General features: G+C 36.7%; 1 protein-coding gene across 3 annotated transcripts; it reads right to left on the bottom strand.

Annotated features, from left to right (window-relative positions):
• Positions 1-1,067: 1,067 nt before the first annotated feature.
• LOC121904367 (myoblast determination protein 1 homolog 1-like) lies at positions 1,068-11,413 on the bottom strand. 3 transcript variants are annotated; one of them, XM_042422093.1, is made up of 4 exons: positions 11,258-11,413; positions 2,962-3,599; positions 1,977-2,049; positions 1,068-1,673 (listed from the first exon to the last, which is right to left on the bottom strand). In XM_042422093.1, the coding sequence occupies exons 2-4, from the start codon at positions 3,505-3,507 to the stop codon at positions 1,480-1,482; spliced, it is 813 nt and encodes a 270-aa protein (XP_042278027.1). In that variant the 5' UTR covers positions 3,508-3,599; positions 11,258-11,413; the 3' UTR covers positions 1,068-1,479. The 3 variants fall into 3 exon arrangements, with proteins under 3 accessions (XP_042278027.1, XP_042278019.1, XP_042278012.1); XM_042422085.1 differs by lacking the exon at positions 11,258-11,413 and adding an exon at positions 10,931-11,247; XM_042422078.1 differs by lacking the exon at positions 11,258-11,413 and adding an exon at positions 3,691-3,905.
• Between the last annotated feature and the right edge of the window lie 13,200 nt (positions 11,414-24,613).

The following is a 24,613-nucleotide window of genomic DNA, read 5'->3' as shown; positions in this document are numbered from 1 at the left end:
CCAAAATGATTCATCCTTCAAGATGTATGCCCTAATTTGAATGCTCTATCTATCTATGTATCTATATATCTGATCAATATAATTAATTAGCTTCATGTGCAAGGTGGCTTTTGTGATTTTGGGACCCCAGGCAAACTCTGGCATGGGGCTTCTGTCATGCCTTATTTTCAGTCTGAAGAAGTACTTGAAAACTATCCTATATACCACACTCACAAATAAGTAAAATTCCTGCATTCAAATCTTTACTTAGGGGAAGAGAAGAAGCACTTTGAGAGCATCTTGTAAGTTATTTCAGCATACATGTTAATCAGAATAGTAACACATTTTTACAAATTTTCTTTCGAAACATCACAATAAATCTATAGCTGTCAGAGACCCCCTTTATTCTAGTTTTCTGGATGAAATTTAGCTTAAATAAAGAATATATACAATATTGCATATTGCTGTTTAATGTGCTGCAGCTGAGTAGCTATCTAGCCTGCTAAATGATGTTAGACTTTAATGTGGGTTGTTGTTGAGTCTGTGGCCCTTGTGTTGTGTAGCAGGATGCAATCAGGCTCAGTGTGACGTCTGCTCTGCCTGCGATCAAACATCACGTTATTGCTTTATGGAAGATTTGATTTTTTTTCTGAAATTTGAGGACATTGTGTGTATAGATTATGGGATGGTTTGTGGAGTTAATCATTTCCAATATTGTCTGCTGGTCTGCACTTTTCCAGCCCTCTAAATAACTGTGTGTTCATACAGAGGCCAACATACATAAGAGTATTTATTTTTATCACAATTTTCTCTGTGTTATGTTATCCCATACCTTTCTACTGTTACAAACACACAGAGTTATTGTTTTTCAAGTCACAAGTTGAGTCAGTGAAGGAGGAAAAGGTTTAGAGGATTCAAATAGAGAGCTCATAATGCTAGCAGGTCTGCAGGAGAGGGAAACATTTCAGTTTATATAGACTTATAACACAGGCTGTGTTAATGAAATATCAGAGCAGATGAAAGCCTTTGAAGGATTATATTGAGAAGAGGAAGTCACAATATAAATATTTATTTATTAAAATGTCATTCACTCATAAATAATATATAGAAACATTTGACACAACAATCCCTTCATACAGTATGTGTAGTATTAACAAGCAGCTCTTATTTACAGTTGTACAAAATGGTCCACCGTCCTCCAACCAACGAAGAAAATTTCTTCTCCTTTTATCATTTTTGTCTTTTGATATTAATGGAACACACAGCAGCCTTCAGTTCATCCAGGAGGTTAAAAACTGGAGCACCAGTGTGACTCAAACTTTGGTGGAAAAGTCTTCACCCAAACAAAAATGTCAATGTCAATGTTACCATATGTTGTAAGCCCATATTTCTGTGACTCACTGCAGAAGACAGGAATATTACACTTGCACTTTCCTCCCTTAAAATGTAGGAAAAAAGGTTTGTCTTTTTGTGGAATACGAGTCCTCGGGTCCTTCGGGTTCAGAGTGGCTCATAGATGCTGTTGGGTTCATCAGAAGGACTGGAGACTGCAGGGCTGTTCTGAGGAGATCCAGGGCCCTGAGGGACCACGCTGTCCCCTGGTGGGGCCACAACCGGGTCCGTACTGATCCGCTGTACAATGCTGGACAAACAGTCCAAACTGGAAATAAGTGACGGCTTGCTGCTACTAGCGTCTGTAAAAAAAAAGAAAAAGAAAAAATAATGGATAATGAGAAATTTGTCATATTAACAAGAGGCGCCGATCATGTGTGGTCATAGTTAAGAGACATTAGTCATATGATCATCATCATCATCATCATCTTTGAACTATGAAGGAAACTAGGTTCATTAAAAATGAAAGCAGACATTTAAGGAGAAACATACCAGAAATGAGTCATATTGCAGCAGACATTGAAACTAGTCATATGCAGAGAACGATCAATTCTACCGGAGTATAAACAGGTCATATTTAAGTAGGAACTCAGTGTAAAACTGACCGTCTGATGTCTGGCCGCAGTAGGAACCGTCACTGTTTTCACTTCTGGTCGAACACGGAGAGATGAAATCCATCTGAACACAAAAGATCAACCAATCAGTCAACAAGCCAAACATGTAATCGATCAGACGGTGTTTAAAGAGAGGAACTCCCCAGAATGAAAATGACTCACAGAGCTGTGAAATTTAAGTGATGCAATTTTTTTGCTCAAATTTCTTGATGTACAGTATGTTTAAGAAGAGCCATATTACACTTACATGTACTTTTCATCATTTAATTACTTAATCTAGGTTTTATAAATGTTAAATTAACAGTAAATATTTGTCCTGCAGAGTTTCTTGCACTGTGCACATGTCAGTGAAACTCTTCATTTTACATTTTAACATGTTATTAGCATATCTTAGATCAAAAAGGCAGATGTTTCAGATAAGAACCTGTCAAATGTTTAAAGCAACACTGACTTTCAGTGTTTATCTACTCATCTTTGCTGCTAATTCATATTGAAACCAAAATCAGAACTTTCCTGTGTAACAAAACATGAACAAATCAAGGGCACAGGTCAAAACATATTCTGAATTAAAATAACTGATAAATATATTTTCAGGTGTGTATCTGACATAAATGCTTTCCAAAATTTAGAAGATCAGATGATGCATTTATCTTTCCAAATCTTCACAAAATAAATGTTGTATTTTGGTTTCAAATGTCTTTCAAAACTGTCACAAATGTCCAACAAGTCAATTTTAAGTATTAATGTAAGTATTTAAAGCTGACTGACTTTGACAAGAACAAGTTCATATATCAAGCTTTAAAACATTTCACAGTCAAAAAAGGATTCGATCCAAAAATGTGCTTTTAAAGTGCATTTTTAAGACCCAACTCGTTGAAATTGTATTCAAGCACTGAGGCCAAAAATAAATATCCGAAACACATTCCTCACATTTCATGAGGCAGCACATGAACTGCTCAGCTGTTGTTGGACTCACCATGCCATCAGAGCAGTTGGAGCGGGGGCTAGAGGCGTCCGAGTCCCCGCTGTAGTGTTTGAGCGGCGGGTAGAAGCCGTCATCCCGGCCGGCCCTCAGCAGCGCCTGCAGGGACTCGATGTAGCTGATTGCGTTGCGCAGGATGTCCACCTTTGGCAGCCGCTGGTTGGGGTTGGAGGCCGTGCAGCGTTTCAGGGTCTCGAAGGCGTCGTTGACCTTACTGAGCCGTCGCCTCTCTCGCATCGTTGCTGCCTTCCTCCTGTCTGCGTGTGTTGTCTTCCTCTTGCAGGCCTTGCAGGCCCACAGCAGGCAGTGTCCCGCCTGGTGGAGGCCCCCGGGGGCCCTCACATGCTCGTCCTCCTCCTCTGCGATGGGGACATGGTAGTGGTGATGATGATGGTGATGGTCCTCGGACTTCAGCAGGCCGGCGTGCATCAGCCGGGCGTCCAGGTCATCAAAAAAGTTCATGTCACTGGTGCTGAAGCAGGGGTCATCGTAGAGGTCATCAGCAGAGGAGAGAGGGAAGGGAAGGTCGGACAGATCCATCGGACTCTGCAGAAGATTCCCTCTGAGTGACACGAGACTCTCTCTGATGACTGAAACAGTTAATGTCTCCTCAACAGCGTCTGTCTGTTAAACTACACAGAGAATGATATTTAAAAAAAAAAGGAAAACGGCAAAAAAAAATTAAAGGTCTCTCTGTAAAGTCTCCTGTCAAAGTCAGCTGACCTGCGTGAAAAAGTAGAAAAAGTAGAAGTGGTCTGCAGAGGAGAGTAGAGGAGTGTTTTTAAAGGGCCAGTCTGTGTAACTTCAGCTGCTCTGGCTCGGTGTTTGGTGTTTATAAAGGAGTCAGCCACTGTGGAGGCGGGGCTGTGATGTGAGTAACCAATAGACTGAGGGGTGTGGTGTGTGATTGTGTGTGTGTGTGTGTGTGTGTGTGTGTGTGTGTGTGTGTGTGTGTGTGTGTGTAGAGTGTGTTAGGGTCACAGAAGTGAAACTCAGCAACAAAAAGGAAGCAATAAAAAAGCAATCAAGTCCATCCTAACAAATCATTCAGTCCGATGTTTTGATGTTTATACATAAATAAATGTTGCTGACTGATTTAACACCAAGTTTTTTTTCCTTAAATCAAGAAATAAAATTCTGGATTGAGTGGGTTCAATTTGCAAGTTTCTTTTCAAGGCAGATATTAGGAAATCAGTTTATCTGCTGTAAAAAAAAACAAAAACAAAAAAAAAAACAACGTCAAACTGTTTCCATTATGGCACTATTACTTTCTTATTTTCTGATTAAGTAAAAATAAAATTTTAGTAAGTAACTGGATACTGATAAATCAAATGTTTAGAGAGATCATTTTGATACATGGAACAACTTTTGAACATGTCGTACTGCAGTTTAAGTACATTTTGCTTATTATCCAAACTAAAGCTTTCATGTGAAATTCAGAAAGTTTTCACATTTTTACTAAAGATGTTAAAATTTCAATTCACACAGGGTGTTTATAAGACACCTGTTAATTTTTGGTTACATTTTCTCTACTTTACTTACACATTAAATCTGTCACAGTTTCTAATTTCATTTTATTTTTTCAAGGAACACTTATGTAAGTTAACGTGTTGCTGTCACCATGACAAAAAATATATTTGCTCGATTAACGAGAAAATATAACAGTTTTCTTGTTATAAATGAAATGGAGGTATGTGAATGTTTGAATGAATTGATCAAGTCTTACTTTCTTTTAGGGCAAACACACAATGAAATTCTGCTCTTAGGGTCTTGAAGGGGTTGTTAGCAGCATGCATATTTTCCAATCACATCTCATTAGAAAAAAAACCACAGTGGGGAACTAGGTGGTTTCTGAAATTTAATGGAATGTATTTGTCATAGTCAAAGAAATTACTTTTACGAGAAAACCTTATTATTGTAAGAAAAACATTTCCTCATTAAAACAACAAAAACCTGTCTTATGAAAGTGAAAATGTTTTTTTGTTGAAACAAGATGTTTTCTTGTTATAACATTCTTTTTTTTTTTTTTTTTTACAAAAAGTGGCAGCTCTGTGCTGCCGTACTTGTAAGTGCAAAAATATGTCCCAAAGGTGTATGTGAGGAAAGGTTATATTTTTAAATAAAAATCCATCCTGAAACAACTTGGTAAGAAAGAAAAGCATCAGATTACAAACTGCAAGCTGACATTGCAGTTTGTAATGTACTATTCTGCAATGTTTTTATCATTATTACTGTAAGTAGTAAAAATGTTGGATAACGCACTGATGGAATAGAAAAAATATAGCCATATTTTCTTTTCTTTTTAAATTATTTGCTTGGCCATTGACAGTTTAAACCAAAACAATGATGAAAACTGATTTTCTCTTGTTTTTAGTGTCTTTAATCGTGCTGTAATTAAAAGTTCAACAAAAAGAAACATCAAAGATTTTTAAACTATGCTGTTAATTATTCAGACAGGGTGTATTTACTGTACTTAAGGGAACTTATAATACATTTTAGATTTACAGCAAGATGGAAAGTTCAATTTCCAACGATTATACTTTCACTTTTACTAATTTGTACTTTTTACATGAAAATAACTGCAGTATTTTAGGAGATCAGATGTAAAATCCATATTTGTGTTTGTTCACAGTTACATCAGACTGGACAGTGACAGAGAGACGTGGCTGCTTAAGTGCTTCAGTCTGCTGTCCTGCTGAGGAGGTCAGAAGGTCACGAGATCGTCAGGTCTCTGATCTGAGGAGAGTGTGTATGTGTGTGTGTGTGTGTGTGTGTGTGAGGGTCATTACTGGACAACAGTTTAAGACAATTTGTGCGAACAGGTGAAATGAAATGATCTCAACTCGCTGACAGACTGATTTTGTTGTAAGGTTTGTTTGAAGTGGTCGTCTGTTGTTTTTTTTTTTCTTCTCTTATATATTTTGTCTTTGTGTATTTTAAGAGTTAGAGTGGAAATAGATAGAATATTATGTTTCTTTAATGGGGCCTGATCTTATGAAATTTGTATTAATTGTAGTACAAAGACAAATCACCACTGATATCAAAAATTGGGGAAGGAGTGGTGTCAACCAGAAATGTTGTTTTTTTTTTAATGTTAGTTATGACACTCTGACCAAACCCTTCACCTAACCATAACTAAAATAACTGTAAAAATAATCAATTTTATTTTAAATTTAAGCCAAAAACTGAGCAAAAACTTACCTGAATGTGTGATGGCAATTTCATTATTTGATGCAAATCTAAAGTCATACAATATTGAGAATTTGTGTATTTTTGTTGGACAGTAAAAATCAGGGGATTTTTTAGGTATCATACTAATTTCAGACTGAACTGCTCTTTTTGACCGGATTTCCTTTTATGTAACTTGTTTTATGTTTTTTGTCTTGTAAATGTGAGATTCTTCACAGCTTCAGAGACCAAACAGCTCACATCTCAGACTCCTCACAGCTTAATGGGAAGGCAGTGCGTTAAATTTAGAAGCTTGTGAAATCTAAGACAAGTGCCCTTCTAGCTGAAGCGGGTATTATTTTGGAATAACCCCAACTCCCACATGCTCCCTCTTTTTCCTGGGACACATTCAAATGAACCAAAAGAACAGAAACCTGAGAGCAGAGGAATCAACTGCTACGATGAAGGTGTCACTCTTGGCATAATTTAGAATTTTTCCAGCTCCGTTAAATAACACAGTTCACAGAAGAGCATGTTCACATGATAAATAACAAAATAAATAGTTCAAAGAAGTATTTTGTGGCATAAAATGTGCAATGAAGTCCGATTTGTTAATAGTGTAAGTAGTGAAATGATGTTACGTCATAATTATTCCAAATTCATCTTTTTCATGTTGCACAACATGCAGTCATGTGAATGGAGACTGACAGTTTCAGATGCTCCAAGGTGCATTTTTTGCAACAAAATATACAAAATTTATAGTGGACAAAATGCGTGTCATGCAAAAAAAACCAAAACAAAACAAAATCTGCCTAATGAGATCACAGAGGTGGAAGAAATACTCAGATCCTTTACTCAAGTGAAAGCAGCAATACAACAATGTAAAGGTTTGTGGCATCTAGCAGAACAGACTTAGCAGAAATGGAATATAATATTCATAAGTATGTTTTAATTAATGTATAATCCCATGGAAATAAGAATCGTTGTGTTTTCGTTACCTTAGACTGAGCCAAATTTTAACCTCTACTATGCTGTTGAGTTTTTAAAAAAATCTACAACAGCGGATCATATTTTAAACATTCATATGTTTTGAACGTAAAATGTTGTGAACTTTAATATAGCTGTTGAGTAAATGTGGTGGAGTAAAAAGGTACAAAATTTCCTTCAAAAATTTAGTAACAAAATATAAAATACTCCAAAAAACAGGTACAATTCCCTTAAAACTACACTTAGGGAGGATAGGATCACATGTTTAGTGGCACCTATAGCAGAACAGACTTGGCAGAAATGGAATATAATATTCATAAGTACGTTTTAATTAGTGTATAATCCCATGAAAATAAGAAATGTTGTTACCTTACCTTATCGTTACCTTAGAATGAGCCCTTTATATCTACATAGGGAGTGGGTCCTCTTCCACGGAGGCCGCCATGTTGCACCGCCGTGTTTCTACAGTAGCCCAGAACTGACAAACCAAACACTTGCTTTAGAGAGGACCTTTCACGTATTTCACGGGTTTCGTGACCACTGTAGGTTCTCTTACATGCTTGGGAAGGGGAGGGGTATTCGTTTGGTTGCAATCTGCAACTTCACCACTAGATTCCACTAAATCCTACACACTGGTCCTTTAAAACAATAGTCAGGTGCCCAAATGAACAGTTTTTCTGTGGCGGATGAGGAATAATAACGAAGAGGAGAGAATTTTGAACTATATTGTGTTACGTTAATCATTTGGTTTATAACTCAGAATCGCCAAACTTCAGATAAACTTTAGAACATTTTTTGCACAGAATGGGGACTGTGGATTTAATTTCCCATCATTTACATTAAAAGCATGTTAGGAGGAATCTTGTAAATGGTTTGCATGAACAGGAAGAATGATTACAGCAAGCAAAAGCTGTTTCAGTGTTCATATGGGACTGTTTTAAACCAAGATACTGGAAAAATAGCAAAAATCTCTCTTAACCTCACCCATTAAGTGTTTATTACTGTAATCTGTTGTAACACTGTCAGACCGAAACTCTCAGTGAGTCACTGCTGATCTTGTGATACTCGGCTGGTATGTCAGTGTTTTTCTGCTGATTCCTAAGAAGGATAACTTTCAGTCTTGCTTTTGAATGACAGCCCGCTCCTCCCTGATTCTTTAAAATCCTAAACAAATACATGTATGAGTATGATGCGTGAGAACAATACTCCTCTGCACTCCTTCCATCAGCATGTTGCATAAGCTATAGTGTACACATCTAAACATTAGATATGTGGGAAGTTCAGTGTTTACACATTGGGCATGTGTTAGTTAGCTTGGAGTCAACAAAGTTAACACAGTCATCTTAAGACGTGAAAACAGTTTCAATGGAGATACAAATGTTAAGAACATCTAAACTCAAACTGTGAGATTATGATGATGGCCATAATAGGATACTAGTTTATTGTCTGTATTAAAAAATGGAGATCCTTGTAGAGCTGTGGGGGACCACTCTGATTGTGAAACCTCATGCAGCAAATCCGAACCAGTACAAGAACAATAACAGTTTATGTAATATTGTACATCAGGTACGTGTCCAGACCAACAAGCTCAGGTGTGGCTTGCTAGTTTATGTTGCACCCGCAAACAGCAATTATACTTTCTGTGTCCGCAAGTATACAACGGTCCACTAGGGTCTGCGTGACGTAAATTTCATCATCAGAGGGTGTACATGTAGGCTTTGTGCAGACATCCATGTACCTCCAATTTCACAACATACCATCCATACATCTTCCCATAGACGCCAATCTACTGCGCATGTGTGGAATGCATCCGCAAATTCAACATAAATAAGCAGGACACAAAGCTAACATAGAATTCGCTACAGGTAAGCTATTAACAGGACAGGACATAAAGGCAACGTAACATTAGTCTATGGTAAGCTACCAGAGAAGGGGAGGTGGGGAAGTCATCAGACGTGCCTTAGCTCACATAAGTGACTCAAACTCGACTTTGGGTTTCGTTTAATGGCTCATATCAGCAGCTAAATATAGAAACTGTAAGCCTGAAGAGATCCCATCCATTCTTTCATTTTCTGTTCTGTTGAAGACTGTTCAGTCTTTCTCAGCATGGACTGGATGAGAGAAAGGGAACATTGAGGACAGATCACCACTCTGTCAAAGGGCTAACACATTGACAACCACATTCACACCTACTTGTTATTAAGAGCCACCGTCACCATGTTTTTAGACCATGAGGAAATTGTTGGGGGAACAACCAAGGAGATCAATCACTGATTAAAAAAAAATACTATTTCCATTTTAATGTCAATAGCAAAAATGACGGAAATCCCATTTTAGAACAGAGTTTTTTGACTAAAAAGTAACAGAGAGATCCAGCAAGGTAATTTCCCAGTTGGCAGTATTATCGTACCATTCTTCTTTAATCCAGATTTTCTCTGCTTTTTGAGTTTGGCTGAAGCTGTTAATCCCATTTCCGTCTGCTCAGTGTTACAGCAAACGTCTCACATTTCATATGGGCCCTTGATATCCCACCAGGGACTGATGCCAGATCAGTTTATAGCGTCTGGTACCAGGCGAGGATATTTTTATTATGCTGAAGGTGTGTGGGTATGTGTGTCACTTGTTGGTGCTGGGACATTGGATTAGCATCTCCTGTTGTTGCTGTATTTGATATATTTTTTATTCTGTGTCTTTTTCATAAATTGTGGAGATTTGTTATGAGGTTTTATCATGAGACAATAAACAATGGAACAAAACTGGATTCAATTGAAGGAACATTAATGAAATTATAACAAAATTTCTGCTAAAGCAGAAGAATTCCTATTTAACTAACAAATATTTCACGATTGGTTATTCTATCACAGTTTGTAAAATGGCAAATGAATGCTCCAAAATATGTTTTCTATTTAAAACTGTTATTCTGTTATTTATATACTGTTATAATGTCAGATATCTATCTTAAACATGGTCAAAGTTCCAAAAGTTGAGGTGAACATATGTAGAAATGTGGCCTGCAAGTCAAAACCCAGGGCTTCTGCTCTCACCTGCTCTGAACTGTCCATTTGTGATGTTTTTTTCTATCTTGCTGATAATTGTTGATGTTGGTTACTCATGCATACACATAAACATCTGTTTCTTGGTTTCTAAGGTCGTTGCTAAGGTTTTTCCATGTGTTGCTTGTGTTGTGTACTGTTATATTTCAGATCGGATTAAGAAACTGACATTTCTAATAAAGCGAAAGAAAAAGAAGTGAAATCCTACTGCTATAGTTTGTTTCATGGTTTGTTGACGTGGCCTCGAGAGTGGTGGGAAGAGTTTTTTCTTTAAATGTAAATCATGCAAAAATATTCCAGTTGAGCCACAGATTAAAACTATAGCACTGCAAATGTGGTCTCTCAATCAAAACAATAACAATAGACAGAGTGTGATGATGGGGTGAAGTAGCATGGGATCATGGGAGTTGTTGTCTTCATTGTTAAACAACCAGCTTCTTCAGGTTAGGATTACTCCATCGTTCATCGTTCAGGATGTTTTTACTGGGAGCCGAATTATCCGCAGAGGTCTCCTCCTCTCCAGAACAAACGGACCCGGTGAATAAAACAGACAGAAACGCTGAATAAAGCTGTTTCACGTAAAAAATCAGTGTTTCTCTGATGCTGTTTAGCTGGCAACGGACGTCCAGTAGAGGCTGCTAGCTGAGCTGCTGCTAACGTTTGCTCAGCTTGTTTCTCTGATAACTTAAGATTAATTGTAACCTTCATTCAGATATTTACACCTGTCTTTTGTGGTAGTTGTATTGTTCTCTTACCTTGTATAGGTACTTGAGTTGTCTCTTTCCTTCTACTATTTGACTGTTACGCACCACAACACAAAGGCAAACTCCTTATATGTGCAAACCTACTTCCACGCTGACCTTTTGAGGACTAGCCAAAAAATAAAAGAACTAAAAAACAATAGTAATGTTTAAAAACCCAATCTGTACATTTTTGAAGCTTTAAATGTTTGGTAGTTGTACTTTATAAACTGATCAATATAATCAATAATTAACTAATAATGTTGGTCCATCTATTTCAATTGCTGCTCTAGTTATTCTTTCAAATGAAAACAAACAACAGTAAATCTTCCGTCCCGTCACCTGTCGTCAACATCATCATCAAAGCTCAAACGAGGAAACCATGAAACCTCAATCTGATCTGATCTTCTGTGAGCGGACGTGTTGGGACACGCAGGACAGGACGGGGTGACATCCTGCCGGACCTGCTGGATGTGGATTCCAGATGGATCGTAGCTCGACTCCAACACACACACACACACACACACACACACACACACACACACACACACACACACACACATACACGTACACAGCACCGTTACCCCCCTCCTCAGTTTTACGACTCCTGTTAACTGTCACAACAAACTGACCATCGTCTGGGTTACGAGGTGTTTCACTCCTCTTGATTCTCAGCACCCTTTTTGATTTTTTACTCCTTCTCCCGTTATTTTCAATCAAACACAACAGTAAGAAATCACTGAACACATACAGTTTGCTTCAAATTAAATAATCACTATCGTCTTATATCTCCTTCAGATGGCGGAAACTATAGCGAGCAGCTTCCTGCTTTTCTTGTAACTGGCAGACGACTTGACAGTTACGGCCATTTTACAGTGATTTGCTACCATAGGTGTGTAGGTGTGACATTAGGATGAGTGTGAGTGTCTCTCTCAAACTCTGTTTTTCATTCTTCACTTCTACAGTTAGATTTCAAGCGTGCAACCACAAGTCCACACCATGAAAAGCCTATGAAGAGAGACTATATCGAAAATGTGTCAATATACCAGTTTCCATCCAAATTTAGCCCAAATTTTGACAGAATTTCCAGAATAGAAAAGAGAAGAAAATTCTAATTAATCTATGTTTCCATCCACTGTTGTTTTGAGAATATCTGGAGTTGATTCATCAAGATAAGTGGAGCTATTTTTCCAGTCGGGGTCATGAACCCATTTCAGAAAAAAACAAGTGCAAAGAGATAACTTTCAGTCAAACACTCAGACAGTGGAAAATAATGAAAACATGATGGAAATATCACGTTTCTCTTTGTGTCATGTGTTAATTTGAGTCACATGTTACGTCATGATTTAATCTCTAAATCTGTTTCCGTTTCACTTTGTTGTGTTTTGCTTTTGTCGATGTACCAACCTTTCCTCCTCAGTCAAGTTATTTAGAATTTTGTGTGTTTCCACTCATTATCTACTCGTTATTTTCATGTACAAATTGCAAATGCAGATAAAAACAGGTCAGTGGAAACTAACCTTATGACAGCATGCTCTTCACAGATTTTTCTTTGTCTTAACAGAGCAGGAGGAGACACAATCAGAGCCTCCTAATACGACAGTTACGAAACAACATTTCAAGTTTGCTCGACCGTTATGGAGGCAGCTGCTGTAAGTCGTAGTGATGTGACGACGAAGGTGGAGTTTGACAGGTGTACAACTTCTCTCTCTGGACAGGTTGAGTGACGCTGCTGCTGGCTGATGGTGAATTACTACTTCCTGTTGCGTGGTGAGGTGGTTGACCTCTGGACACACAGTGATTGGTGCGACTAACTGCTCTAATAGGATGTGACCAGCCTGCTGAGACACAAACACACACACACACACACATACATACACACATACACACAGATTAGTTAACCATGCCTCCATCCTTCAGTCCCTTCTCACTCTGTACAGTATGTATCAATGCATCACTGATGTCATCACATACGATTTTATCTGCAAAGGTATCTATGAATTTGAACCTCGTCTGTGGTTTTAAACTTTAAAAAAAGATTTGGTGATGTTTTGAGAGTGTAATCCTTTATGCGTGTGTATTTATGGTTTATTACTTCAGTTGTAACAGTCATTATATGTTGCATGATGAGAATATTAAAGAGTAGAAAAGTGGGAGAAGAGTTTGAGAAATGTGGTCTCAAGTCAATTTTTATTTATATAGCCAGATATCACAAATCACAAATTTCCCCCAGAAACCTCTACAAACTGTACAACATCCTCTGGCCTTAGATCCTCAATTCGAATAAGGAAAAACTCCCTAAAAAAACCTTTAGCGGAGAAAAAACGGAAGAAACTTCAGGGAGAGAGGACAGACAGATATAGATGTGTGTTCAGAACCAAGAAAGCCAAATAACAGTGATGCATGGACAAACAGGAAGACAAAATTATAACGGATTTATAACATATATGAAGAATCTGATCAGGAGGACGTCGAGCCAATTCCAGGTGCCGCAAAAAACAGAATAGGACCTCCATCACCATGGAGACCTGGGAAGAGGACAAACTACACACAGGAACTCACTGAAAATTATGAGGATCATATTTAGTTAGTTCCACCAAAACTAATGAAAAAAAGAACACGTGACTTTGCAGAAACAAAGTTGATGTTGAAATTTAAACTAGTGGCTATAACACACTATAAACCTACAGCATTGTTATGTTATTTCTATATTGAGCAGTGGTGGAGGGATGCAGATGATATATGTAAGTAAAAGCAGCATCATGTACTGTTGAGTAAGGTTAAGTTGTGGGTCGGGATTTACAAATACATAATTATAAATATCACAAATGTGGTTTTTAATGAGTTTTTTTCACTTCTGGAGCTCTTTGTAGCAAAAAACTAGTAAAAAACAAGTTTTTAAGTTGCAGCTTTTAGATATTGTAACTGTGCTGTAACTATAGTGGTGAACAAACACTTCAAAGCACCTTAAATCACTGTTGCAAACAATGCTGTCAAGATGTCATCATAGATGTCATAATAGTTCAAATGCCAGTCAGCAGTATTTGAGAGAAGATCTGATTCATTTTCCTGTTTTCACAGTAAAAACAACCCCAAGATGTAAATGTTCACTAAGCACTGTAACTGTGCTCAAAATGTGTAATGCGGCATTGTGAATGTTGTATTATTGTAACCACACTGTATGTGTAATGTAGTTTGTATTACTGTATTTTACACTACAGTATAGGTACACATACAGTCAGTGAGCAGACAGTAACAGTGTTTGATCTCGGCTGCAGGCCAACGTGCAGCAGCAGCTGCTGCTGGCCCTGCTTTGACATCCTCCTCTGATTACTCATGTGTTACTCCTCAGTTTTCTGTGAAAAAAGAACAACACTAAATCTCCAGTCATTGTTCCTGAAAATTCTCATGGTCCTCCCCATTTGTTATGAAATAACAGTGGCGTTGTTAGTGACCACAGCTGAGAGAAAACCACAGAAATGTGTTTCTTACCATGGTTACACAGATGTTTGCCAAAGTGTACTGACTGTCAAAATTAAATTTTCAGGCACAGAAGAACGTGACGATTCATAATCACTATTTATAAAGCAAAAGAAAATTAACTCAAGTGTTGTATTTAAGTATAATCACTTATTATAATATAATAAAATACATTAAAAATTGTCCATACATTAAATAATAGTTATAGTTACTCATTACTTCACATACTTAGGTTTTATATATAAAACAAGTGATCATCTTATAAAATATGATGCATTTAAAAAGATTAAATTCATAATAATATGATGAATTTTTCCAAAATTATCATGGCATATCTTTCAAAAATTAGGGAAATTATTTGAAAATCAACAAACACAGTGGGAAGACACTCTTATAAATCTAAAAACCTTCTTTTTTTGTAATTAAAATGTATATAAATTTAATTACTTAAATTACTATCCCATATACCTTTTATGACACATTTAAACTTATCCTTCAGTTTCACTAATATGACCAAAATTTTCTTCAAATTTCGAATTTTCGATTCCAGCCAAAAATTAAAATCGGTCACATTCCCTATATTTGAATATGCTATACATACTTAAATATAATTACTTGTACTTTGAATTCAAATTTTCTCTACATTTCAGAGAGAAATGTTCTACTTTTTAAACATTTATCTGCTAGCTATACTTACTGCATACTTCACACATTTAGATTTTACATACAAAACACATCTTATAAAATATGATTAATTTCATTAGATTGAACTACCCAACAATATATAAAATATTTAAAATGAGCTCCACCTCTACCAGCTACAAGATGAACATGCTCCATACATGTTACTGCATTAATAATAATAATTTAAATTATATAATAGGCTAATATAATATCCTGAAAGGGGCAATTCTGTTACATTTGATGCTTAAAGTACATTGTGTTGCTTATATTTCACTTGTAGTATTGTATTTTTACAGTAGTATATTTCTTCTTTTACTTCCACCACTACAGAATAACCTAATGACTAATAATCCTGATTCATAGTTGAAGGAAGCAGCAGCGTCAAACTGTCTTCTCCCAACACTCCTCACTGTGTTTCAGTCTTGAGAACAGATCAGGTCCATCTCTCTCCTCTCAGGGGTCAAAGGTTAAATCAATTCAACCTGTTCTCTCTATTTGCTCCTGCTGTGACAAAGCCATCAGGTCACTTCCTGTAGAGGGGACAAATGTCCAGCTCTCCTTCTCCTTCTCCTTCTCTGTCCCGGGACGTCACCTGGCCCTGGTCGGGGTCTGGCCTTGTCATCAGCAGCCTCTGACGTCGGGATGTTTTTTCACTCCTCCTCCTCCTCCTCCTCCTCCTCACAGATATAAATCAGAGCGACACTGCTGTCCTGTTCAAAGACACGGTGACAAAAGGAGCAGCGATTGAAGCGGTGACAGTGCTGACATGTTTTATGAGCATGTGACCTGAACAGGAAGGATTCATCAGTCAAAGTCAAAATCTGCTCTTGTTTTTTTTTTTATCTGGCTAAATAAATATCAAGAAAAACTACTTGTTAACTTGTTGACTAGCACAGACAAATTCATATAGTCAAATGCTTTACTGGCAGGACAAAAGGTTTGTTTCCAAAGCTGTATAAGTTATGGTGATGAGGTTGGTTTATATTCACATACAACAAATATCAGATGTTTTTAAAAAAGAGTCTCATTAACATTCTTGCAGAGTCTGATTGAAGGCTCAGTGAGTCAATATTTCATGTCTCCAACTTATTATTTCATCTTCAATTAATATTTTTATTCTTTCTTTGAATAATCAATAACATGTTTAGTCTATAAAATGTCAGAAAATAGTGAAAACAGCCATCATAATTTCCCAGAACCCAGACTGACATCTTCAAACTGCTTGTTACGTTTCAACCAAAAGTCCAAAAACCAAAGATGTTTAATTTACAAAGATATAAAACGGAAGAACAGTTGAAGATGAATTTTCTGTTAATCAAGTAATCCACAAATAATTTCAGCACTATTCATTTAAAGATTAATTTTGCCAAAACTATCTTAGTACATGAAGAGAAATTTAGATAAAAGTTGACAAGACAGTTTTTTGTGTTTTGTAATAATAAATAAATAATAGCAATCATTATACAATACCTATTATGACATAAGATGCGTTTATACTGAGCCTTCGAATCCACTAATAATCAGACAAAAATGACTAAAACAACTTTCTGACAAAATAGTCCGAACTGGATGAACTAGCTCTGTAGTGTAAACTCAGATCCTTTACTTAAGTAAAAGTACCAATAAGGCAATGTAAAAATACTCCATTACAAGTAAAAGTCTTACATGAAAAATCCTACTACAGTAAAGGTACTTCAGTATTATGAGCTTGGTGTAGTTTAAGTATTTCAGTAAAACTAGTGGTTTGGTCCCTCTGACTAATATATTATTATATATGACATCATTAGATTATTCATACTTAGTTTTTTGGGGGGGTTTGGTGAAATATTGGATCATTTGAAGATTTATTGAAATGAAAGCATGTGAGAAGTCTAGAGGGAAAAATCAATTAATGAAGCTGTTAACAACTCATAGACATGTGAAATGTGACCCCGACTACACACTGCTTTTTGTAAGACGTCAAAAGCCAAAAAGGTTGGAAACCACTGGTTTCATCTTTAACAATGTGTTGTATTTTAAAAGCTTGTTATATTATCCATTGTGTCAAATCTTCATCTGAAAAGTAACTAAAGCTGTCAAATAAATGTAGTGGAGTAGAAAGTAGAATATTTCCCTCTGAAATGTAGTGGAATGGAAGTAGAAAGTAGCATCACATGGAAATACTCAAGTAAAGTACAAGTACCTAAAAATTGTACTTAACTACAGTACTTGAGTAAATATACTCAGTTACTTTCCACCACTGCATTCAACTAATTAGTAATTGGTCACCAAATATGTGTCTATACTCCCTATTTTAAAAAAAATATATAAGGTAAGGTAAGTAAAATAAGTTTTATTTGTCACATACACATTATATAAAACAATGACAGTGAAATGTTTCCCTCCTGTGCAAAGTATATAAGAGGAAATAACAGATTATCTATCAATGTATAACCTGTATTACTTAGCAAAGAAGAAATTATATAAAAGCAAATATAAAAATGTGAGCAACACAAGAGTAAAAACATAAACTGTATTATAACTACACTCGTTTTTGTCCGTGGCCTCTGATGATATTTATTAATTTCTGGGAGATTCATAATCACAGCGGATGCTACTTACAGTTGATTTTCCATCTCCGGCTCATTAACTATAAGTAATAAAACTGTTTCAGTGGTAAACTAATAACTCAGTGCAGCTCTCTCTCACATTCAGTGGAGAGTTGAAGTTCATCTTTCACATGTCAGAGTTCTTGGAGCACGGATACTGGACACGTGAAGGAATCAGATCACTTTCATTCGCAAAAGAAAAAATGAACTGCAGTCACCGCAGACCGCATATCATATTACTGTATGTGCTCGTAATCAACGTTCAGACTGTACAGTTGGCAGCAGGTTGGAAAACAGTCTGAGAGAGAAGTTCAACAAGTCCAGCAGGACTTCAGTGAAGCATGAACGTGGAAGATTTACTGGATACAAACAAACATTTAGATACTACATAGATAGTAGGCAAAAAAATAAAAAATAAACACATTAAATGAAAAAACAATGTAAATCTTGATTTGCAATTATGTTGTAGTAAAATAAATATAGTAAGTATAAATACAGTGACTGCTCTGATGCAAAGATACTAAATTATTTAGCGATAATATCACATGTTTGTCCTTTTATCACTTTACAAAAGGACTGAAGAAGTTTATTTGTCAACGTTTCACAGTGTTTCAGAGAGAATTCAGACCTGTTCGTTTGTTTCACACTTTGTTGTGTTTTAGATTTGATTTTAAGGATTAAACTGATTTTTTGTTCTGACAAACACTGTGAACTGTGGGACCTTATTAACACAGGTGTGTACCTTTCAGAATGATATCCAATCAGTTGAATCTGTCTGTCAGCATATTTGGGTAAAAGCTGACAATATATTTTTTTTGGAGGGACCTCTATAAAAAGGGTTGTTGACATTTTTTTTCTGGTGACTTTTATAAACCCTTTAATATTCAAATACTCAATTCATGCTACATGGTCAAATGGTCGAATTTAACTTAATATGCATGTGCTTAAATTTTCATTTTGATTTTTTATTTTATTTTATATTAAAGGACATAGATAAAAGATTAATAAGGAAAGTTATTTTGAATGTTATTACAATATTTTTGCAAACATTATGGTAGTGGTGTTGACGTAAAAAGATTGTTTACTGTTTTTTTGTTTTGAGTTTACATTAATTTACACAATGCAGAAGATGCATCACACCAACAGGATTAACAGGATTGACACAGGCCTAAGACAAAACTTTGATAATACGAACATTCAGAACACTGTCATGCTAAATAGGCTGAAACAATACAAATGGATATAACGTGACAACAGTCAATACTGATATGGCTATGTAATCTATATGAAGCATCTCTGCAGTCTATATTATAGTCAAATTTGAAAACAAAATAAGCAAATGTATTGCAATTTCTGTGTACATTTAACACAACGTCTCTGTGAGTTTTACTAATCCTGATCAAGGTCTATTTCTTTGTAGTTAGTTTTTTCATTGTCAAATGAGTTATTGCACCAAGCTGCACATCCACATGCCCCACTGCAATACATTCCTCTTCTGCGACAGAGACAATGCCTGGTTCTGCACTGGTTTCCACTTTCCCTGCATCCACAGATTGTCAGCTCTGGTCTGTACAGGTTCCTTAGTTAAAAGCTGGGGGACTAGCATGTCATCCACCATGTGCGAACCACAATTAATGGATGGGACACTAGTGACTCTTTCCAAACCTTTGTATGATAGTGGACCCTCATGATGTGCTGAGTCAAGGTATCGCTTGTTAGTGGTAAAGTATCAACACTGGCTTTCAGTTTCTGAAACAGGGCACAGAGAACTACATGGATTGAGTTGCTGGTTTATTTTGAGTCATACAGTTTGTATATAATTATTTTTGCCAAGGATAGAGTTACCGGACTCAGTGATTCATCTTCACTAAAGTTGTGGAGAAGATGAGCACACTGCTGGAACACTTTCCATGTGATCTTTTTTCCTGTTCCAGTGAACTGGCTGGTAGTGTCACATCCAGTGATAGGATGAAATGCCAACAGACCATTCAGCATCTCATTTGGCATTTTGATATCATGAACATTGACTGGATAGGTTGTCTGCTTTTACCTCAGAGGTGTTATCTTAATTTGCAATATCAGTCTTGGCCCCCTGAAAAATGCACCTGAGCTCAGTTTGGAAACACTAATATACCCAGTTTTTTAGGTACACTGATAAAACTATTGCAGTATATATGCAGAGAGATGTTGCTGTATACTGAGAGGTGTTTCTAATATTTTGTCCATCCCATTTATATGAATTAAGGTAGACTGAATATGAGAAACCCTGCAGACATTTGAAACTTTCCTAAGTTATGTGATTCATGACAGTGAACATCAAGTCTGCATAATTTTAGTATTTTAGTTTTAGTTGCATTAAAAAGTGCAGACTTTTCAAATTAATCTGCACTTAAACTGCATTACAGAGCAGCAATGATGCAATTTTGACAAAAATGTACACAGACTTGACGTTCACTGTAATAAAATAGAAGAAAATAGGGTTGCAAAGTGAGTGGAGTTATTTTGGACGCCCCTGGTCCCAGAAATCTAAAACCCTATTTATTTTTCCCATAGACAACGTTACATGACTTTCCAGTTTGAGCACTTCTACGGCTTTGATCAGTATGAAACTCTTCCGGTCAAATCATCAGTACACAATTTGAACAACTGTGTTAGAAAATATCTTGTTCTTCAGTAGAAAGTCGAAGGTACAAGACCGAGCTTAAAATACGGACCGCTAACGGTGAGCGGAAGCTAAACATTACGGTGCTGAGAAAAGTGATTTTACAATTAACAGAATGAATTAGGTCACTTTTAATTTCTGGGTTACTTTTGAGTGAAATCAGCAACTATAGCAACTTCAGTGACAAAGTGAATTTATTATGCTCTGATTCGTGTCAACGGCTTCTTCTCCATAGCAACAGCAGTCGAGGCTCATGGGTATTGTAGTATTCCTACCCGTCCACCAAAACCACAGACAAAACGTGATTTCTCAGAAACAGAAAAGTGGAAATAATTGAAACTGGTGGTCATAGTATAAACCTACCTTCTGTGTTAAGTAAAATTGAGGATATTGTTCAGGAAAAATTTTAACGGGGGAAAAACACTTCCACAACCAGCGGCCCCTCACACTTCTCAACTCTCCAGAATGCCTTTACTGTCACTGCACATTTCCAGCACAACAAAATTACTTTTGCAACTCCTGGAACGGTAGATATAACTTAAAACAAGAACATACTGTATATTAAAGGACAGTATGAAAAAAAGGCTCTATTGAAAATATATAGATACAAACAGTAATAGATGGAGGCAGATAAAAATAAACAAAAACATCCTTTCCTTTCACAATATTTCACTTGGAATATACATATAAGCACAACACATTGACTCAACTCATATTTAACACACAATATCAGAATCTTTTACATGCAGAAAACTCTGCTGCAGCTGATTGCTGATGATGAAGAGCATGACGACGATGGAAAGTGAGTTTTTAGTGGAGTATGTAGACCCTCCTTCATCTCTGCACCAGAGCGTGTGTGTGTGTGTGTGTGTGTGTGTGTGTGTGTGTGTTTCTGCAGCTGCTTTGAGCTTGTCAAGCTTGACAGTCACTTTTCCAGTGATGTCACTGTGAGCATTAACCCATGATGCATTTCTCTCTGGCAGGGACTCTGCTGACAAGCTCAGTAGTGGGAAGGAGATCTGGTACATGCAGAGTGCTAATGAGCGTGTTGGCAGGGACATCCCAAAATCTTAACGTTTTTATTGGGTGAAAATTTCATATACATACCAGAGGTCAATAGGCAAGGCAAGTTAATTTGTATAGCACATTTCAACAATAAGGCTATTCAAAGTGCTTTACATAGAGCGTAAAAGGCATCGAGGCAGAATATAAAAGCACCACAGGGCAAAATAAAAAGACATTTAAATACAATTAAAAAGTATTAAATTGGAAATAAAAAATAAGCTAAAATAGAATAATTACTACAAAAAGATGCCTGGCTTGGTTTGAGATTTTTAACATTATCGATTGAAGCTGAGTGCTGACTTTTAATTGTTCTTCCTTGGCTGTGAAAACATTTACTTCAGTTTTATCTTTGTTTAATTGAAGAAAATTCTGGCACATCCAATCACTGATTGTTCAATACACTTACTCAGTACTTATGTATGGGATTATAGTCTTCTGGTGATATAGTTGTGTAAATTTGTGTGTTGTCAGTATAATTATGGTAACATAATTTGTTGTTTTCCATAATCTGAGCTAGTGGGAGCATATAGATGTTGAACTTAAGAGGCCCCAGAATGGAGCCTTGGGGAACTCCACAGGTCATTTTTGTCGGCTCAGATGTGTAATTAACTATAGACACAAAGTAGTCTCTGTCCTTTAAGAAGGATTCAAACCAGTTTAGTACAATATGAGCCTTTCCTTTTATCCTTTAGCCTTTTACAAATATTTAATCACCACTTCATTACTATTTTATTATTAAATCCATATTTGAAAGCAGCTATAATTCATATTTTTTAATAATGACAATGCATGAGCTGAAAGTGTGTAATGTGTTGGTTGTGGCTCGTAGTGATGAACCTACAGAGAATAATCAGTGACTCTGCAGCTCCTCTCGGCTTTACGGAGCTTTATAGCAAGTTTCAGCTCATTGTTTATCTGTCCAGCTGCAACTTTTACTGTTTTGGTTCACTCTCAGCGCTCTCATGGTGTTGTTTTCCGTTTTTCCTACAGTTCCAGAGATCCATTTGTTTCTGTACAATTCCGTATGTCATGAAAATCAATAAGCAGACTTGATGTACACATGTTATGTATTTTTTAAACATTTTTTTGTGCTTTAATCTACGTGCTGAAGTCTCTGTGTGTTCTGTTTCACCTGGCTGGTCTTACCATAGAACAATAATGTAACTTTTTATTATTATTATTATTTGTTATTCAGTAGTGGAAAGTGCAAAGACAGGAAACAGGGGTAAAGAGAGGGGTATGACATGCAACAAAGGTCAGAATCAGAATCAGTATTGAACCACAGACATTGCAGTATGCGTCTTAATCACAAGGCTCTCAGGGCTCCCCAGTAATGCAACTAAATATGAATTTAATTCAATTAATGCAGACTTGATGTTTGTTGTGAAGAAATACACAACTCAGTCAACTTTCAAGAATCTTCTGATAGATTTTCATACCAACAGATGCTGGAAACAGTAAATAAAATACACATTTAAACCTCTAAAACAACAGCATGGTTTGCATAATGGTTAGCTGAGAAGTGTGTTTGATGTTAAGTATATGAGACTTGTAGTAAATGGCATAAAACATGGAAAACCACCAGTGTACTCCTTCAAGAGAAATTGTGCTGTAAGTACAGTCGCTATCTGAATTTGCTGCAGGAATGTTACATTCTTTCATGTTTTTGTTTTGACTCTTATTCTGTCAGTTCCTTGTTTTATGAGGCTTTGCAGTGCTGAAACATTGCTGGTTGACAACCTTAATATCAACGCTCTTAAAGGGTGGGGGTTGGGGGTGCAGCTGTTGTAGCAGGATTATCAGGGTGACCAGAGTCGACCCTTCACAGCCCCCACAACCCCCCCCCCCTCCACCCATAACACAACACTGGTGGTGAGTGGTGTCTGAAATGACTTACTTTTTGTTTTTGGGTTGTTTTTTTCAGTCTAATCTACTCACTGGTTCATTCGTGTACATCTAAATTGTATTTCAATGTTTAAAATCTGTGTGTTACGCACTTTGGGTTCCCTGAGGTCTACACTGTCCTTAGTCGGTTTTTATTGTGGATAATCCAAGTTTAACTGGTGATCAGACGAGTGTTTTTCTTTAATCAACATGTCCAGAATCAAAGTGTTAGCAGTTGCGTTGGAGAGAGTAAAAACAGAGCATGACTTCATCTAGAAATTCAGGCAGCAACAGCAGAACACTGCTGTATGAATATGTCACCCATCGTGCGTTCCTGACCCTGTCTGAACATATGAGCCTCAGTTCGTTTTCTTTGTGCATGTTTGGTGACATCAGGAGCGTTATGGGAGGCCGTCCAACCAGTTGGACGTCAGCAATCATCTGCACTTTGACAATCACTATGTGCCCTTCTCAGTACAGGCTAACAGGAGAGGTGTAACTGGGTGAGCTCAGGTCAGACACTCTGGTCAGCTGACATTATCAGCTACTAAATTGCACAAGCTAGCAATTAGCTTTGAAGGGAACGTAACACCGGCAAAATTACATTTTCTGTCAACATTATGAGAAAATGTTGTAAATTAATGTATCTAGCTGGTCACAAAAATGTTAATACTGAACACACAAGAATAAGTTCAGTGACGTCTTTCTTTTTTTTACCGCCAAAACATCCGATCTTGCGGTACAATATCCGTTTGTGTAAACTCCATCATTATTAAACTTTTTTATCTTTAGGCACTAGCAGAACTTGGTTAAGGTTAAGGGAAAGATCATGGTCTTGGTTTAATACAGAAAATTGTATTAACATTTAAGTGAAACCACAATCTAACCCTAACCAAAGTGCTATAGATAACGTTGAATCACATTTGGAGCAATAAGAAGCAACCAACTATGTAAACAGGAAGTCACTGTAGCATCACAAGCTGTAACATAACTTCAAAATATAACAGTTTTAGGGGCTAAATGATAAAATAAACTTATCAGCCAATTCTTTGTGAACGTAGGTGTGACTGACAGCATATTTGGAGAAATATGTCAAATGTTATTGGCATAAAGTTTTGTAATTTGAGGTGTTTTTTCTGTGAAATTGTGTTTAAAGGTCAGATATTATCATGCTAACATTAGCTTTGCTGGTTGGTTCATTCAGCTAGCTTAGCAACAGTTCCACCCAGCAGTTAGGAGCTGTAAATATTTCGTAACAACCAATCTCTTCCAAACAACTGCTTTGTGTTGTGCAACTGGTTTTAATTTAGTGATGCCTAAATCTGCACTTAGTAA

Source organism: Thunnus maccoyii, chromosome 1 (genome assembly GCF_910596095.1).
Source record: "Thunnus maccoyii chromosome 1, fThuMac1.1, whole genome shotgun sequence".
Taxonomy (NCBI): domain Eukaryota; kingdom Metazoa; phylum Chordata; class Actinopteri; order Scombriformes; family Scombridae; genus Thunnus; species Thunnus maccoyii.
The sequence above is the reverse complement of the archived record's forward strand: the minus strand, read 5'-3'. Positions and strand labels throughout refer to the sequence as shown.

Coding starts and splice junctions, on each gene's coding strand:
- LOC121904367 (XM_042422093.1), bottom strand. CDS start 3,507: ATGGATCTGTCCGACCTTCCCTTCCCTCTCTCCTCTGCTGATGACCTC. Junction 2,050..2,961: donor CCAACTGCTCTGATGGCATG/GTGAGTCCAACA, acceptor TTTTGTGTTCAG/ATGGATTTCATCTCTCCGTG. Junction 1,674..1,976: donor CTGCGGCCAGACATCAGACG/GTCAGTTTTACA, acceptor TTTTTTTTACAG/ACGCTAGTAGCAGCAAGCCG.